Below are 15,023 nucleotides of genomic sequence, written 5' to 3'. Positions count from 1 at the left end.
GGAAGAAATGCTTTATGCTGTGTGGGCTGGCGCTAGTGGTGGGACGAGCCGCTGCTGGGAGGGAAAGAACGCCGCGTGATGGAAAGTGCTGTGAGACAGCAAGAACTACTTTGGTGAAACGCAAGTTTTGTAGGTCTTGCTGTCTTTTCAAACGAAAATATCTATACGAACATCCAGCAAGTCCTGCCAACCTGCATGGACTCCTTTTGGCCATGCCCTCCGGTCTTCCTGACACGACTGCAACGATGGCCATCCCGCGAATCCAGTCCCCAAGAAACCGATTTGTCTACGAGCCTGCAAATGCATCGACGCGGTTGAACCACCCTATGCGTGGCATATATGGAGACTCTGTCGTTGCTCTGTACTGCTCTGTAGTGTTTCAGCTTACACCCGTCGCATTCTTGGATTTTAGCTTGCCAGCAAGAAGTCTCTTGCGTTTCTCATAGACAGCTTGTTTCGACCTGGACAGCGCTCTCGCTATCTCTGCGTCGTCGGCACCTTTCGCGGTCATGATCAAGAGCCTAGATGTCTCTTCTTGCGTCCATGCTCGCGGAACATGCTTCCCGTCTTTCTCCCGGAATACAAATCTCTGAATTGCAACTCCAATGGCGCTGGTCGTCCTGCCCAGTACCGCAGCAATCTCTTGTTTGCTGGTACCAATTGCGCTCATTTCACAGAGCTGAGACACTTCTTGCGGCGTCCAACTTCTGCTTCTACCCACACTGCTGTAGAAGTTTGCCGGTAAGTTGCCGGAGCGTTTCAGCTCGTCGTACTCGCGTGCTACGGTGGTAGAAAAGGGCGGATTTGGTACCTCTCTGAGTGAACTCAAACGGGCTTCGACCGACGACGTCGCGCGCGACATGAGCAAAGCAATCTGAGGTATGCTCAAGCCCTCGTGGCGTCGAAGATGCAGTATTCGAGCATCGTCATCGTTTGAGAAACGAATTTTACGCGATGGCTTGGTTGGCTGTTGAGGCATTCGTCCAGACAATTTACGGACGCGCTTTACGAGAGTCTCCATATGCCGATGAGGAAACTCTTCGCAGATGCGAGTCCATTTTAACTTTTGCTGTCTCGCTGACAATAGGCGCGCATCTTCCTCTGGAGTGAACGGTGTGCCAGGGCCACTCGATCTGTAGGCGATATCGCCTCTGTTGCGCAGCTTATTGGCACGGTTTCGGACTGACGACCACGATCGCTTGAGTCTGGCTGCGATCTCGTGGTCGGCCTTGCCGGACTTGTAAAGCTTCGAGAAAGTGTCACTCTCCTCGGCGCTCCATCGTTGCCATCTTCGCTGAGGGATATATTTGACCAAGGGAGCTTGAGGCGGCGGAGGCCGAGACGGCGGAGGCTGAGATGGCAGAGACTGGGATGGCAGGCGCGAAAGTTGAGTTGGCGAAAGTTGAGTTGGGGAAAGTTGAGTTGACGAAGGCTGCTGAGATACTGCAGACTGAGACGTCAAAGCCCGACATGGTGAAGTCTGAGATACTGACCAAAAAGCCGCGTAGACATTGAAAACGTTGGTCTTCCGCGCGAAAGGACAAGCGTTACCGGCTGCTCGAAAGAGGCGGAGCATTTCGTCCGCGTTGTCTTCTTGAAACTGGTGCCTCACGCATACCGCCGGAGGCCAGCCCGCGAAGAGACTGACTTGTCGAAATGGCTGAGTCGAGGTGGACGTGCGTCTGGACCGATGTAGATCGACTGTCTGAAGGGATGATCGTGGTGGTTGTTTCTTCGAGACGCGCTTGACAGCCTTGACTCAAGAGATTTGTGATGAAAGAAACCCAATGCCATGGTAGACTTGAGAACGTCGCTCGCTGCTGCTGGGATCTGTCTTGCGTTTCAGATGCACAGTGATGGGCTCTGATCTTCAACCCCATCCAATGGTCGCCGGGGCGTTCGCCTGGGAGTGAAACGAAGATATCCCGGTCGCCCAAGAAAGCGCAATCAACACCGCCGCCACGATGTCTTCGAGAACAGCAATGGCAGACAATCTCACATTCGAAGCGCTCGCTGTTCGCAAGGCAAGTGCGAGAAAAATCCTCAACATGAATCCGAACAGTCAAGTCCGTCTCCTCTTTCCTCCTCGATCAAGTTTTCAGCTCTTTCCCAAACCCCATCGGTTTTCGCTTGATACACATTCCGATCGCGAAAATCAGGCTTGAACCATGTCCGTCAGCGCCGGCATTGCCCTAGCAATTCGCCTATTGGCCCTCTCCGCGACGATACGACATGCCCTGGCGGACCGAGAGGAGCGTTTTACGTCAGTGACATCGACAAGGACGCTGACTATAACTGTGTTTCCCACTGCTGTGGACAGTCCGACAGCTTCATTACCGACATCAGCCTCGATCTCGACTTCCACGCCCAATATGTCCAAGAGTTCATTCCAGGATGAGGTTCTCAACAGCACGAATTACTACCGCAAACAATTCCAAGTCGAGCCGGTGACCTGGAACGACACGCTCGCGGACTTCGCAGACGACTATGTCAAAGGCTGCATCTGGAAACATTCTGTGAGCTTTGTTCACGCCAATTGCCTTCCACAACTCGCACTGACAGTCTCCAAAGGGCGGTCCATACGGCGAAAACCTCGCTTCCGGCTACGAAACCACAGCATTAGCCATCGACGCTTGGGGCGACGAAGAGCATCTCTACAACTGGGCAAAACAGAAGTTCTCGGAAGGCGCTGGCCATTTTACACAACTGGTCTGGAGCAACACTACGACCGTGGGCTGTGGAGTAGTCAACTGCACGGAGGAGGGAAAGGGAAACGTGCAAGGCCGATATCTGATCTGCGAGTACTGGCCGAGGGGAAATGGTACTAAGAACCTAACTCTGGCGATTCGACGAAGACACTAATCTTGCTTCAGTTCAGACGCAGTTCGGTTGGAATGTGAAGAAGCCCGGAACGGCGAAGGACGGCACGCCGGGGTTTGGTGGAGCGGGGAGGAGTGTGGAGGTGAAGGGCGTGGTCGCTGCGCTGGCCGCGGTGACGATATTGTTGGCTGTTGTAGCGTAGATGAACGAATGATACCCAAAGTTTGCTTTCTTTCTCGACTTCCGGTCCGCTCTCTTGAAAGGCTTCACTGCGAGACCCGCGACGACTGCCTGCCAGCCAGATTCGTGACATAGGTAGAATTCAACGCTTGCTGCTGTACATCAAGAGGGTATCAAGCCGTGGTATTGGCCCTTAAGGTATTCCCGACATGCTCAGCTCTCTTGCGGAAATCGTTCACAGAGACAGGTCTCTGGTCATTCCTTCTTCCTCCCCAAATATCCACACACTCTGCAATCTTCCTCAGGCTACTTCGTCGCGCTCTCGACCTTCGCCTTGGCCTGTGCCGCCAAATCCTTCGCTTGATCCACGATTCCCTCCGCCTTGTTCTCCGCCACTTGCAGTCCCTCTTTCGCCTTGTTCTCGAGCGCCTTCTCACGTCCACCCATGTACCAGTGGTTGACGAAGCGGTAGCCCTGCGTCGCTTGTGCGCTGAAGTTGACCAGATGGCAGCCAAAGAGGAGGTAGTTGGCGGGAGTGACGGCGAAGGCGTAGCGCATGAAGACGCCGGAGTAGCCGCAGAGGGCGGCGGTCATGCGGCCGGAGATGCTGCGAGGTGGACGGTCAGAGAGGGTCGAGGAAGATGCTGCGGGTTTGTGATGAGACGAACATTTCGGGGTCTTTCTTTACGTCCATTACTGCTGCGATTGGGATACCGAAGTTGCTGGCTGGTCCCCAGAAGTCTACATGGAACGCATTGTGTCAGTTACGAGTCTACCGTGCCATGTGATCTTCATGTATCGTTGTTCGTTCATCGGGCTAGCCGGCGATACATACGTGTGCTGCAGAAGTAGTCTGTGTAGGGATTGCTGCGGATTTTGGCATTCAATGCCTTGATTGCGGCCGCCATGATCGCTGTGGTATTCCGGAAGGATTGTGCTGGCGACGACGAGGATGTAGGAGAGGATGCTTGGGGTAGCGAGTGTCGTTGAATGCGGTTTGAAGTCAGAGTGAGCTTGCGGAGCTCAGTGAAGATCTGCCTCTCCCCACCCCGGCCCGAAGGAATTCGAAGTGTAAGTATGCCGGCGACTGTGCTTCTTGTCCTCAACAACATCACAATCGGACATGCCCCTCAGGTTGATGGATAAACTTACACGGAAATGTCCATCATCCTTGGCAGTGCACCGTGGACATCAAATGCCTTCTCGACGGCATTGTTGATACTGGCACCGAAGCGGCCAAGAGCACCCGACGAAAGAGAGACGAATACCTGACCTGTCGCATACACGGACAAGCCATCATGACACCTATCTACGAGCAGACCGATCGGACGGGACTGACAAAGACACAATACAATGGCGAGATGGCTTCATTGGTACATATCTTTGCTACGATGAAACACGTATGTCGGAATAAGTCGCCCTCCTCCTCGTGATATTGGACCATGATCTAAGGACTGAAATACTCCGGTCCTCGTTCGCGGCCGTCTCCTTGAGTTTCCTCGCCGGCAGCTCTCGCGGCAACTTCCATCCTGGACTCGCGGCATGATGTCCTCATCTGCTTGGTGAAAGCAAGCCTGTGCGGCAGTTCTTGTTCAGGCAAAGCCCTGAGGACTCTGATTCTCCAACAATCTTCACTCTGTGCTACTCGAAGTTAGCATGGCTCCTCAATCGTGCGCTGATGTCATCAACTCACTATTCGGGACCCATCGTGACTCCGAACTTCCAAGATCCTTCCATCTTCACCCAAATCGCCTTGGTACCTGGGAAAAGGCTGGAGTCGAAGACCAAGAACTTGTAACGTTCGCCATCCAAGAACAGCGAATTCAATTCCTCCAAGAGGTCGGCGAAACCGTAATCGACAAACAGCCTCTCGATGATCCCCATGTGGTTCTCCACGGAGAGGCCGGCGACGAAGAGCGGGTCCATCATCCGTGCGAAGATGAAGCCAGCGTGGTATGGAAGCTTGGCGTAAATTGAGAGCAAGCAGTCTCGGATTGGCTTCGTGGCCGCGAAACGGGCATTTGTGAGAAAGTCCTCTGGGAACAGCATTCGCATATGATCTGGCATGGTGGGTGGTGTCTTGTGGGCTGTTCTCGTGTGGAGTGCGGTATTGTATGGTTGGTATTACGGTCTCCATGCTTGCGGTTGCTGAATCTCTTATACTGACTGTTGCCATGTTTTTGCGACCTGTCAGGTACACACCGAAGTTGATGGCCCTCAGTTGACCATTCTGTGGTAGAGGTTCCCAATCCGGACGCTCGAACAGTGGTATGGCCTCTCAGCTGTCCCGGACGCTAAACTTTTGGATTTCGAACCGAAGTTATGTCTAGCAGTGAGTCTATACACCTCGAATATGTGCCTCCGAGGGTCTTCTGGACTCACTTGCGAAATGTGCCTCGACCAAGACCTTCAACCACAGCACGGATGGATGCCGCACGCATCGGTGCACTGACTGTTGACCAGAGCCGCATCGGTGTAGCCGATGCGCAGGATTGAGTGTCGAAATGCTTCAATATTTTTTCGACATCATCAATGCTGTTGTTCGATGCCGGATAATGTACAGCCCGATACCACGAAGCATAGCAACAAGCCTCAAACGCGGCTGTGTGCAATGGCGGAAGTCTAACCATCTAGCGCATCCTTCTGAACCTACGCCCATATACACAAGTTCTAGACCAACTGCCACAAGCTTTCCTCATCCGTCTCTTCATTCATCACTACGGTACACACTTCTTCATACACTGCGGACATGTACAGCTCTACAGCCGTCTACCTAGCACTAGCAGCATCCACCCTCATCTCAGCATCGGCACAATGGGCATCAACAACCACCTTTACATTCGACGGCCAAGCCCTTCCAACTGGCCTCATCATATCGACAGACACAATCGAAGATCTCGCAGACGCCGACTCTACAGCTAAATTCAACCACCAATTCAACGCTTCCAACGTGCAAATCAGCGACGGCTTTCTACATCTCACCGTGCCAGGCGGTCAGACTGAGAGTCCAATCCAGTGTGGAGAGGTGTCGACGGAGTTTGAGGTCATGTACGCGAGTGTTTGTACGTACGCCATCTTGACCGGTGAAGCTGGGATTTGCAATGGTCTGTGACACTCGAGCTGCGAGTGACGATGCGTTCTTACGATGTGGCAGGCATGTTCTTCTACCACAACGACAGCCAAGAAATCGACATCGAATGGATCAGCGACCCGGAATCGACTTCGAATCAGGGCACGAACAACGGCACACGGGTGATGCAATACACCAATCAAGGCCCTCACGGCACGGAAGACTCGTTTGAGATCAATGGTCGAGCTTCCGGCGATGCGACATCTGCAGTCCATGAGTATCGCATTGATTGGACGCAAGGCGTGAGCACTTTCTACCTCGACGGTGTAACAAGCAGCAAATTGACGGTAACGTTCCTACGACTTCTGGGGCGTGGACTTGGAATGCGTGGACGTGAGTTTCGTTCGAGGTATATGCTGAGATGGCGTCTAGCTAATCGAGCTTCGTGTGTAGGAACGGCGACCCGGACTTCACGGTTGGTCCTCCGCAGAACGATGCGGTCTTTAAGATTCAGCGCATCGTTATGCGGTATAACACCACTGCAGATGGCTCTCGAGGAGAAATTCCATCGATGTCGAACACTTCGCAGAGCAGCAAGGAGTCGGCTGGCCCGCAAAGTGGCGGGTCTTCGGGAATTGCGCTCGCGGGTCCAGCGACGTTGTTTTCGCTGGCAGTGGCAGGAAGCTTGATCGCTCGATGGCTGTCGTGAAAAGATGGACGCGAGGCGGCCAGCGGCTGTGTTACGCGTGGAGCACCCAGCTGGCTTATGAGATGCAAGATCATGTCGCCGTCCGTGGTCGACTCAATCAAGCCAGATCATCCTCGGTCGCTTCCTCCTCTTCGCTCTCGCCCTCCATGCCCGCGAGTTCTGCCATCATTTTTTCGCCCTTCGCCTCTGTACCCGCTTGCACCACAAAATTTGGCGCGACTTCACATTCTGTAAGCTTCGTCCGGTCCTCCTCGTCGTCATCACGGGCAGGCTTCTTTTTCTTCGCTTTGCCATCCTCCTCAGTCGCGGCCTCAGCTGGCTCTGTTGGCATAGGCTTCACTCCCTCAATACGTGCTCGCCGGCCAACAATACATCCGGTCAGCTGAACGCCGTCTCCCACCTTCACGCCGTCCATCAGCAAGCATCGTGTGAGTTTGACATAGTTTCCGATCTCGCAATTTGCGCCGACAACACTTTCCTTGACCACACTTCGTGTCCCGATCTTGACGTTCTCGGCTATAAGGCTGTCTTCCTGAGCGACTCGAGATTGCAGGCCAACAATGGCTGATGGATGAATCTTGTGCTCTGGAGCAAGAAGGTGGGTGGGAAAGGTCTGTTTGGCAAGGTAGAGCGAAACACTGAGCAGCGCAGCAGATGTGTCGATACGGCGTATGAGAGGATGATCGGCCGTTGGAAGTCCAGAAGGCGAAATCGGCTGAATATACGCAAGCAGCGGTGGTACCTCAAGCGGCTCGAGGCCTTTCGCTAGCGGTGCGCGAGAGCCAACTCGACTTGCGAAAGTGGTGTCTGTTACGGGCCGCACGGGGAGCGATATCTTGGTACTTGAAAGTTGCGCGGCGTCGGCGATGTCCTCCTCGATCTGAGAGTTCTCCATGTCTTCGAGGGAGGCTTCGTGCTGGTTGAGCACTTCGTCCAGTCCGAGCTTCTCGCCGAGGCCATTCTGCCACTGCGCTTTTGCCCACCAGCCTAAGACATCCTCACTAATCGAGTCGAACGATTCATTCCGTGCGGCAAAGTCTTTGACCCATCTGGGAAATATGTAGACGTGCGCATCTCGATGCTTCATCTTCAGCTTGACGCGACCGTACTTTTGGGTCAATTGAACGCGCATCTTGAATACGCCGTTGTTTTCTTCGATTGAGTCCTTTAGAGAGTCCGTTGGTATGCTCAAGGCGACAGTCTCAACTTCCGGCCGCAAAGAACCATGTGGTGGAGGCACGGCAGGTCGTGGCAGTGGTGTTGTAGCGATGAAGTCGGTTTCGTCATTCTTGTTGCTGATACCTTCGAGTCCTTGCGTCGGATAGTAGACGCCAAGTCCACCTTTACGCTTCTTGCTGGAGGACAGGGGATTGAGAGTCATCCATTGTTGCAATATCCTGCTTCCGTCCAGCTCTGAGACAATATCGCAAGGGAGGATTACAAAATCTGAGATAATGCGCTTCTGGACTTCGGCTAGACGGAGAATGGCACCGGTTCCTGTGGTTTGTTCCAAGTCCTTAGGCGCCAAGATCTCAGGCTTTGGTGATGGTAAACTTGTCAGTGCTGGATTCGTGGCCAATGCTGCTTCCAGGGCTGGTTGTGACTCGGGCGGCGTGATGAGTGTGATGTCTGCTTGTAATCAGATTCTGTGGACTCAAAACAATGTTCCGCTTCACCGACCGTTGATTCCCATTCTATAACACCATTCCAGCGGATACCAGACCATCGGACGGTTTGCGATTGGCATCATGGCCTTGGAGAGGTCTTTTGGATTTGAGGTAAACGTGCTGAGAGACTCGCCTGGGCCGCACAATATGAAGGCCTGAAGGCCCGATGTGGGCGCTGTAGCATGCGGCATCGTGTATAGACCAGTCGATGTTGCTGAAAGTTCCTTGGAAGTTCTACGAAAGATTGATTGAAGATGAGTCGAGCAAAAGAAGATGAGAAGTCGCAATACGGTAATGATTGAATTGATGCCTCAGGCCTGTAATGACAGTCGCACGTGCCGCACTTCTTCGAACAACGACACGCAACACTCTTTGAATCCTGCACAGCCCAGCAAACATTGCATCTGCATACAAATGAGCTCGGGCCGCTTTTCCAGCAAGTCTCCTCCTCCGCCTCGCATCGCAGATACCACTGCTGGACGTTCGACGACCTGGATGTCCCTTACTCTTTGGGCGCATCCCTCACTTCGACTCCGTTGGCAGCGGCCTCATCCTCACATCCTGTGCCGCGGTAGCAGAATTGGTTGTAGGAGTACTCTACACACAAGACTGGTCAGCATGGTGAAAGCAGTTGCGATTGTTAGATTCTTACCAGGCGACGCAATGGGTGCAGCATTCCTCGCTTCGATAGCAGCCGCCTCTCTGGCGGACGCTGCACGCGAAGATGGTCAGAACAGAGGACAAGATGCGTTTGCGAGATCCTTACCTGGCTTGGGGTTTGCGACGGGGACAGCGAGGACGCTCGCGATTGAGGCAATGCAGAGAAAGATGCTGGCCTTCATCTTGGCTGATGGATGGAGATTCGACTTTTGTTCTTTGGACTCTGTTGTTGCCGAGGAGGTTCGACTTGTGTCTTTTGGAGAATGTGGTCTGGAGAGATCGATCTTATTCAACCGTCCGTGGGGATTTCATCTCGGCTTTTTATGGTTGAGACACCAGGCCCAGTGGCACATCTCCGTGGCACATCGGGAAAAGTGCGTTTGATGTCACTCGTTTGCGAACTAGGGAAGTCCTCTCCGTCACTTGCCGCGACGTCCAATTGCGTTGTCGTCCAAACTCTGGCTAAATGTCTCGCGCAGCAATCAAGCCCAACATGGCCTGCTCGAATGCGCATATCCTTGCTGCCAGCTCTCACGATTGCGTTCGGAGCAACGAGGTCCGTTGCAGCTACGGGATGTACGGCGGCGTGCTTGCTCAAGGAGGGGAACGATTGCGATCCAGACATTAGCCGATTAGACCTGATCAGGCGTCATCATCCAGCTTCTTCGGAGTCTCAAAAGGGCTCCGATTGGGTTTTCGACGGTCGGGGTGCTTCTGTGTGCATGGTACAGCCGGGGAATTCTGCATCACGGCATTGAAAATACGAAGTTCTCCCGTGAGAACCTGCCGACATTTCTGCCTGTCTGGAGCATTGTATCCCGGGCTAGAGCCATTGGTGACCACTCCGGGGTAAAATCTGAGTTCGGCGGGGAAGCCTGCAATGACAACAATGACAACACCACAACGGGCCGATTATGAAGCCGATGTACACGGCTGGGTTCTGGAATTACAGGGCTAGTATATTGCGTGAACTTCAGCAGCCTCCGAAGGTGCATGCGAGCCGATGCCACTTCTGGTCCAGCGCTACCATCAATGGCGCCAAATCCGACAGGCACAAGTAGGAAACTCTCCATCGCCATCTCCGTCAAAGCAAAGCGCAGTTTACAAGGCAAGGAACGCGACCTGCGAAAAGGCCCGATGGTCGAATATCTCCGTCCTTGTCCGCATCTGATCCTATATCCTGGAGCACGCTCGCATTCAGATAGACCTGGCAAGCTTCTTGCATGAGGCTGGCACTTGAACTTTCCCGCAGTCTCCGCATCTGACCCCGACATCCTGAAGCACGCTCGTATTCTGTAGAACTAAAGCCTAACGTGTGCAAGGGGGAAGTTGGGTCGAGGGGAAGTTGTTAGCTTCTCCTAAACAGGCAAAGACTCTTGCTCTCGAGAACAGGCATCAAATCAGGCCGGACGCTAACAACTTCCCCTCGACCCAACTTCCCCCTTGCACACGTTAGCAGTTTCTTGCTCGAGGCAGTCACTTGGAGCTTCCTTGCAATGTCTTTCTCCGCATCTGACCCCGATATCCTGGAAGCAAGCTTCTTGCTTCGCGCCACTGCTTGAGCCGCGATCATACATCATATCTGACGTACAGCAGATCCCGTCTAATGCCGACGGGCACCCGATGCTATACCACATGATCAAACGCTACCTGTGTTGTTCGTGTCAACAGTGTTTCCCACCGTTGACTGTCTCTCAGCGCCTACACCGTCGGTAATGATGAGCATGTTCACGGATAACAAACAGCAATACTCTCGACTCGATCAGTCTGCCGAAAGCCTCGAAGCGGACTACACGACCGGCCATCTCCCGAAGAAGACTTCAAGATGGAAGTACCTCTTTCACATCATCGCTTTGATCGCTACCAGTGCCATCACTCTCCTCGTGGACCGCCAGCTCATACGTAGCCCGTGTACCGACTCGCTACTGTTCCGCGACGGTGACTCTCGTAAGTCGATATCAGCAAGAGCAAGTGTGTGTTTTGCCTGACACAAAGCAGCATCGCCGTTCATGTCGTCAATCGACCGAAGCTGGCACACGGAAACGTTCAACGAGCTCAACTTTGCACACCTGACCGAGTCAGAGTATACACGTCCAGCTACGATGGGAGACGAAGTGGCAGCAGAAGTGGACCGATACTGGGCTGACCTGGGAACATATGGTTTGTACCTACTTTTCGCCGTTCCCGATTTCATGGTCTGACTCCCTTGACGCAGACATCAACATTCTCATTCCCGAGGGAGACGCGCACTTCTACGGCTTATCGACGGAATATAATCACAGCTTGACAGGCCCATGGGAGAAGAATACGCCGTACGCCGGATATCCTGTCGAGATCCAAGTCAACCACTTGCTGCATTGCCTCAATCTCCTCCGGCAAGGCCAATGGTACAACATCGACTACTACCGCAAACATGGCGTATCATTTGGCCCGAGCCAATGGAATGCGGTCGAAAACCACACCATTATCGAAGCCCACTCTGCCCATTGTGTCGAACAGCTGAGGCAGTACGTCATGTGCGATACGGATATCCGTGTGGTCCCATATGGGGATCTCGACCCGAATGAGGACGGTCCGCAGCCGATTTTCGGACAGCAGAAGCAATGTCGGAACTTTGACTCTTACTGGCGTTGGTTTCAGAAAAATCAGTGGAACAACAAGCCGCAAAAACAGCGTGGACATGTGCCGCCTGTCATTAGTTTCAGCGGGTTGCCCGGTACATTTCATGAATAAAGCAAGGCGACGTTACCTCTCCGTTCCTCCGTCCCACTGGCACCAACTCTCCGTCGATTGGCCATGCCCTGACGCAGCGCTCAGCTGGAGGACGACTTACGAGCGACATATCGGCTGCGTAGTGCAGATCACAGCTACCATAGCGCATCAGTCATCGATCTGCAGCTGCAGCAAACAGGCGCTCTGCCCCTGATCGATGGCTACCGCCTTGGAGACTTCGGGAAAGGGGCATAAAGAGAACCTCGTCATCGAAACAGAAGGGAAGAGGAGTTGGACCACATCTGACTACTGATGTTCCTCAATAAAAGACCAACCACATGCCCTTGCTCCCAACGCACAGATGCGACACATGCTCCCGCTCCGTTCACATCGACATTCTCCCGCATGTAGCCAGGCGGCAACAAGATCACATTCCTCGCACTTTTCCATATCGCACTCCTCCGAGTACCATAAGACATGATAGCTGGCTTTGTCCGCCACGCATCCAACAGGCTCGACACACGTCTGGCCGGAAGTCTGTTAGCATCAGTCCTGCTCTCGGCTATTCTCCAGCGCTCTCAGGGTCCTAAGCCCAACAATCTGCTCGGCCCCTTGCTCGGAACTCCAGGCAACGCTTCGCCCAGCAAAGTGGTTACAGCGGAAATTGGCGCGGAAACGACTATTCCAGCCAGCCAGACAAGTTACGATCATGATGATGAAATGCGTTGATGGTGAAGTGAGGGAAAGGCCGGATTCGGTGACGGGCTCCAAAGACGAGCGGCATTCCGCCGGATGTCTCATGAAAGAGGCGGTGCGACATAACGAGGGCATCAGTTGATGATGGGAAACGCAGTGAGGCTACCGTCGACACTCCTCGACGTGGATCTGCTCCGCGCGACGAGGCCGCAATTGTGACAAAGTTCGACAATTTCAGCCATCTCCTTTTGACGATCAAGACTCGATACATGCAGTGATGTAAAGAACAGATACAAACATCTCAACCAGGTTGCCCTTTCCGCAACGCCGCTCAACCATTCGCACCCACAGGCGTGAATACAACTTCAAACGGCGCCAGACACATCATCCCATGATCCTGACTCTTATGCTGCAGTCGCCATCCATCCTCACCCGGCGCCATTCGCATGTCGTACCTCAACAGGACATTCGCAGTCATGGAGCGAAGTTCCATCAGTGCCAGGTTCTTGCCAATGCAACCCCAGGATCCTTTTGCGAAGGGAGCGTAGGCGCCGCGGTTCTTGATGAGCTCAGGCTGGCTGTACCACCGCTCGGGTATGAGTTCGTGCGCACGGACGTAGATTGATTCATCTGGGGGAAGTCTGTCAGTGGAATGATCATTTGACGTTCGTTCATCAGGACCAACCTCGACCCGTGATCCAGCCGGGCATGTTGAAATTGACGTTTCCGGGAATGTAGACGTCGCCGACCCTCATTCCTTCTGGCGGTGTGTCCCGATTCACGCCCGCAGGGCTGGGTGGATAAAGTCGCAGTGCTTCGTTAATCACGCCGTTCAGGTACTTGGACCGCACGCCGTCCGCATCGGTGTATTCTTCGACCGAGCGATCTCCGAGTATCTGCCGGATATCTTCTCTGATGCGTGAGACAATTTCAGGGTGCTTTGCAAGTTCATGGAACAAGAACGTCGTGGTAGTCGCAACGGAGTCGCTGCCTGCAACGACGATCAATCGGGCGTCTGACTGGAACATCAGGTTTGTTTCCGGATTCGGTGCTTTCTTGTAATGCTCCAAGAGGTACGATGAGATCACCTTGCCAGGCGGTAGCTTGAGTTCGGCATCATCCTTCTGGGCGAAGTTATTTCTGACTGAGTCCTCTAGTTCGCTGTTGGTATAGCGAACGAATTTGAAGTGGCCGGTCGAGTCTCCCGGCAGCATTCTCAGTAGTCTCATGAACCTACTACAATTAGCACACGCAGCCGCGATTTAGAGGCAGTAGACCACACCATTGTGGGAGTGACAGGCCCAGAACTGCCATCGCATTGTCCAGTATGTTTTGCATTTCATGCCTCTCACCTGCATCTGCAAAAGCAAAGCGTATAAGGTCAGCGGATGTCGTAGACAATGTGGACTGGACGAAGGCCCCGGCGTCCGAGACAGTCTCGAACACTGGAGGCCTTCTGCACTTCACTTTCTTACCAATGTATCCGTAGTACTTCCCAAACGCAAGAGCCCACATCACATCGAATGAGAACAAGACAAACCACATGGAGAGATTCATGGGTTGTCCCTCTCGTTTCGCGATCTGCGCAAGAACTTTGTCGACGAAGACACGGACTTGTGGCTCGTATTCGCGAAGCGCTCGATCGGAGAATGCCGGTGCCCATACATTGTTTCGCAGCTTGTCGTGAACCTTTTTGTCTCGCAGTCCATGTAGGTTGCTGTGAGGATGATCATGATCGTACGATGGACCTTTGGAAGCCACGCTGTCGTTTTTCAAACCGGCATCAATAACGTCAGGGTGGATGATGGACAGACGATTTGCGCCTACCCTGACGATGGAGCCATATTGACTACCCAAGCAGATCACCCACATTAGCATTCTCTCGGCGGAACATCTGATGTACTATCGACCTACCGATGAAGAGCTTCCAATTTGAGGTGGTGATTGAGGTCTTTACCGACATGGAAGGCGATCCAGAAGTTGCTGAGTCGCGCAAGGTACGGTCCGGGAAAGCGGTTGAGAGGATTTAGAAAGAGTCTGTAGAACAATGTGCTGAGTATCGTAGCCGTGACGAAGGTACCGATCAACGCAGTGTTCGTTAGGATGCATGCTGTGATGGACGCAGCGCCGAATCGTGCAAGCAGTAACGGACCAGCGGCGATGGCACCCAGAAACAGCCAGACGAGCGTGCGCATGTGTCGCGTGTATTCACATCGCTGGAAGTACACGATGTGCGTCGCCACGCCAGCGACTGCTGCTGTCAGCAGTAGTGAAGGGTGGAAAACTTCGGCCATGTTCATGAAAGGCTGTCGAGATGGACTCGTCAGAGTAGCGCGTCTTACGGACCAGGAGGACAAGAAAGTGAATATAAAAACAAAGTCGACTCGGTCTTGAGCGTCATTCTACTTGCCGTCGTTTATCTAAGAGTGCGTTGTACGAGTGTGAGCACTCCACCTTTACCTGCGTATGGTGACCCTTGAACCGGATCGCCATGGACCGGACGAAGCGG

General features: G+C 53.4%; 8 protein-coding genes across 8 annotated transcripts; 3 read left to right on the top strand and 5 right to left on the bottom strand.

The window, feature by feature from the left end:
• Positions 1-1,054: 1,054 nt before the first annotated feature.
• On the bottom strand, positions 1,055-1,699 carry MYCGRDRAFT_105154 (uncharacterized protein; the record flags this gene model as incomplete). The annotated part of the gene is made up of 1 exon (XM_003850622.1): positions 1,055-1,699. A coding segment is annotated over one exon (522 nt), but the record flags the coding sequence as incomplete, so codon positions are not given.
• Positions 1,700-2,345: 646 nt separating this feature from the next.
• Positions 2,346-2,820, top strand: MYCGRDRAFT_28493 (uncharacterized protein; the record flags this gene model as incomplete). The annotated part of the gene is made up of 2 exons (XM_003851144.1): positions 2,346-2,516; positions 2,572-2,820. Coding segments are annotated over 2 exons (420 nt in total), but the record flags the coding sequence as incomplete, so codon positions are not given.
• A 585-nt stretch (positions 2,821-3,405) lies between these two features.
• On the bottom strand, positions 3,406-3,751 carry MYCGRDRAFT_29244 (uncharacterized protein; the record flags this gene model as incomplete). Its single annotated transcript, XM_003850621.1, has 2 exons — positions 3,406-3,607; positions 3,669-3,751. Coding segments are annotated over 2 exons (285 nt in total), but the record flags the coding sequence as incomplete, so codon positions are not given.
• A 1,998-nt stretch (positions 3,752-5,749) lies between these two features.
• Positions 5,750-6,112, top strand: MYCGRDRAFT_94408 (uncharacterized protein; the record flags this gene model as incomplete). Its single annotated transcript, XM_003851145.1, has 1 exon — positions 5,750-6,112. The coding sequence occupies one exon, from the start codon at positions 5,750-5,752 to the stop codon at positions 6,110-6,112; it is 363 nt and encodes a 120-aa protein (XP_003851193.1).
• A 764-nt stretch (positions 6,113-6,876) lies between these two features.
• MYCGRDRAFT_73897 (uncharacterized protein) lies at positions 6,877-8,671 on the bottom strand (the record flags this gene model as incomplete). Its single annotated transcript, XM_003850620.1, has 3 exons — positions 6,877-7,026; positions 7,120-8,408; positions 8,460-8,671. The coding sequence occupies 3 exons, from the start codon at positions 8,635-8,637 to the stop codon at positions 6,877-6,879; spliced, it is 1,617 nt and encodes a 538-aa protein (XP_003850668.1).
• Positions 8,672-8,721: 50 nt separating this feature from the next.
• Positions 8,722-9,373, bottom strand: MYCGRDRAFT_105151 (uncharacterized protein; the record flags this gene model as incomplete). Its single annotated transcript, XM_003850619.1, has 3 exons — positions 8,722-9,043; positions 9,099-9,158; positions 9,213-9,373. A coding segment is annotated over one exon (243 nt), but the record flags the coding sequence as incomplete, so codon positions are not given.
• Positions 9,374-11,425: 2,052 nt separating this feature from the next.
• MYCGRDRAFT_28893 (uncharacterized protein) lies at positions 11,426-11,755 on the top strand (the record flags this gene model as incomplete). Its single annotated transcript, XM_003851146.1, has 1 exon — positions 11,426-11,755. A coding segment is annotated over one exon (330 nt), but the record flags the coding sequence as incomplete, so codon positions are not given.
• Positions 11,756-12,845: 1,090 nt separating this feature from the next.
• CYP-49 (putative P450 monooxygenase) lies at positions 12,846-14,808 on the bottom strand (the record flags this gene model as incomplete). Its single annotated transcript, XM_003850618.1, has 5 exons — positions 12,846-13,144; positions 13,200-13,747; positions 13,797-13,872; positions 13,990-14,363; positions 14,429-14,808. The coding sequence occupies 5 exons, from the start codon at positions 14,806-14,808 to the stop codon at positions 12,846-12,848; spliced, it is 1,677 nt and encodes a 558-aa protein (XP_003850666.1).
• Between the last annotated feature and the right edge of the window lie 215 nt (positions 14,809-15,023).

This window comes from Zymoseptoria tritici, chromosome 7 (assembly GCF_000219625.1).
Source record: "Zymoseptoria tritici IPO323 chromosome 7, whole genome shotgun sequence".
NCBI lineage: Eukaryota > Fungi > Ascomycota > Dothideomycetes > Mycosphaerellales > Mycosphaerellaceae > Zymoseptoria > Zymoseptoria tritici.
The sequence above is the reverse complement of the archived record's forward strand: the minus strand, read 5'-3'. Positions and strand labels throughout refer to the sequence as shown.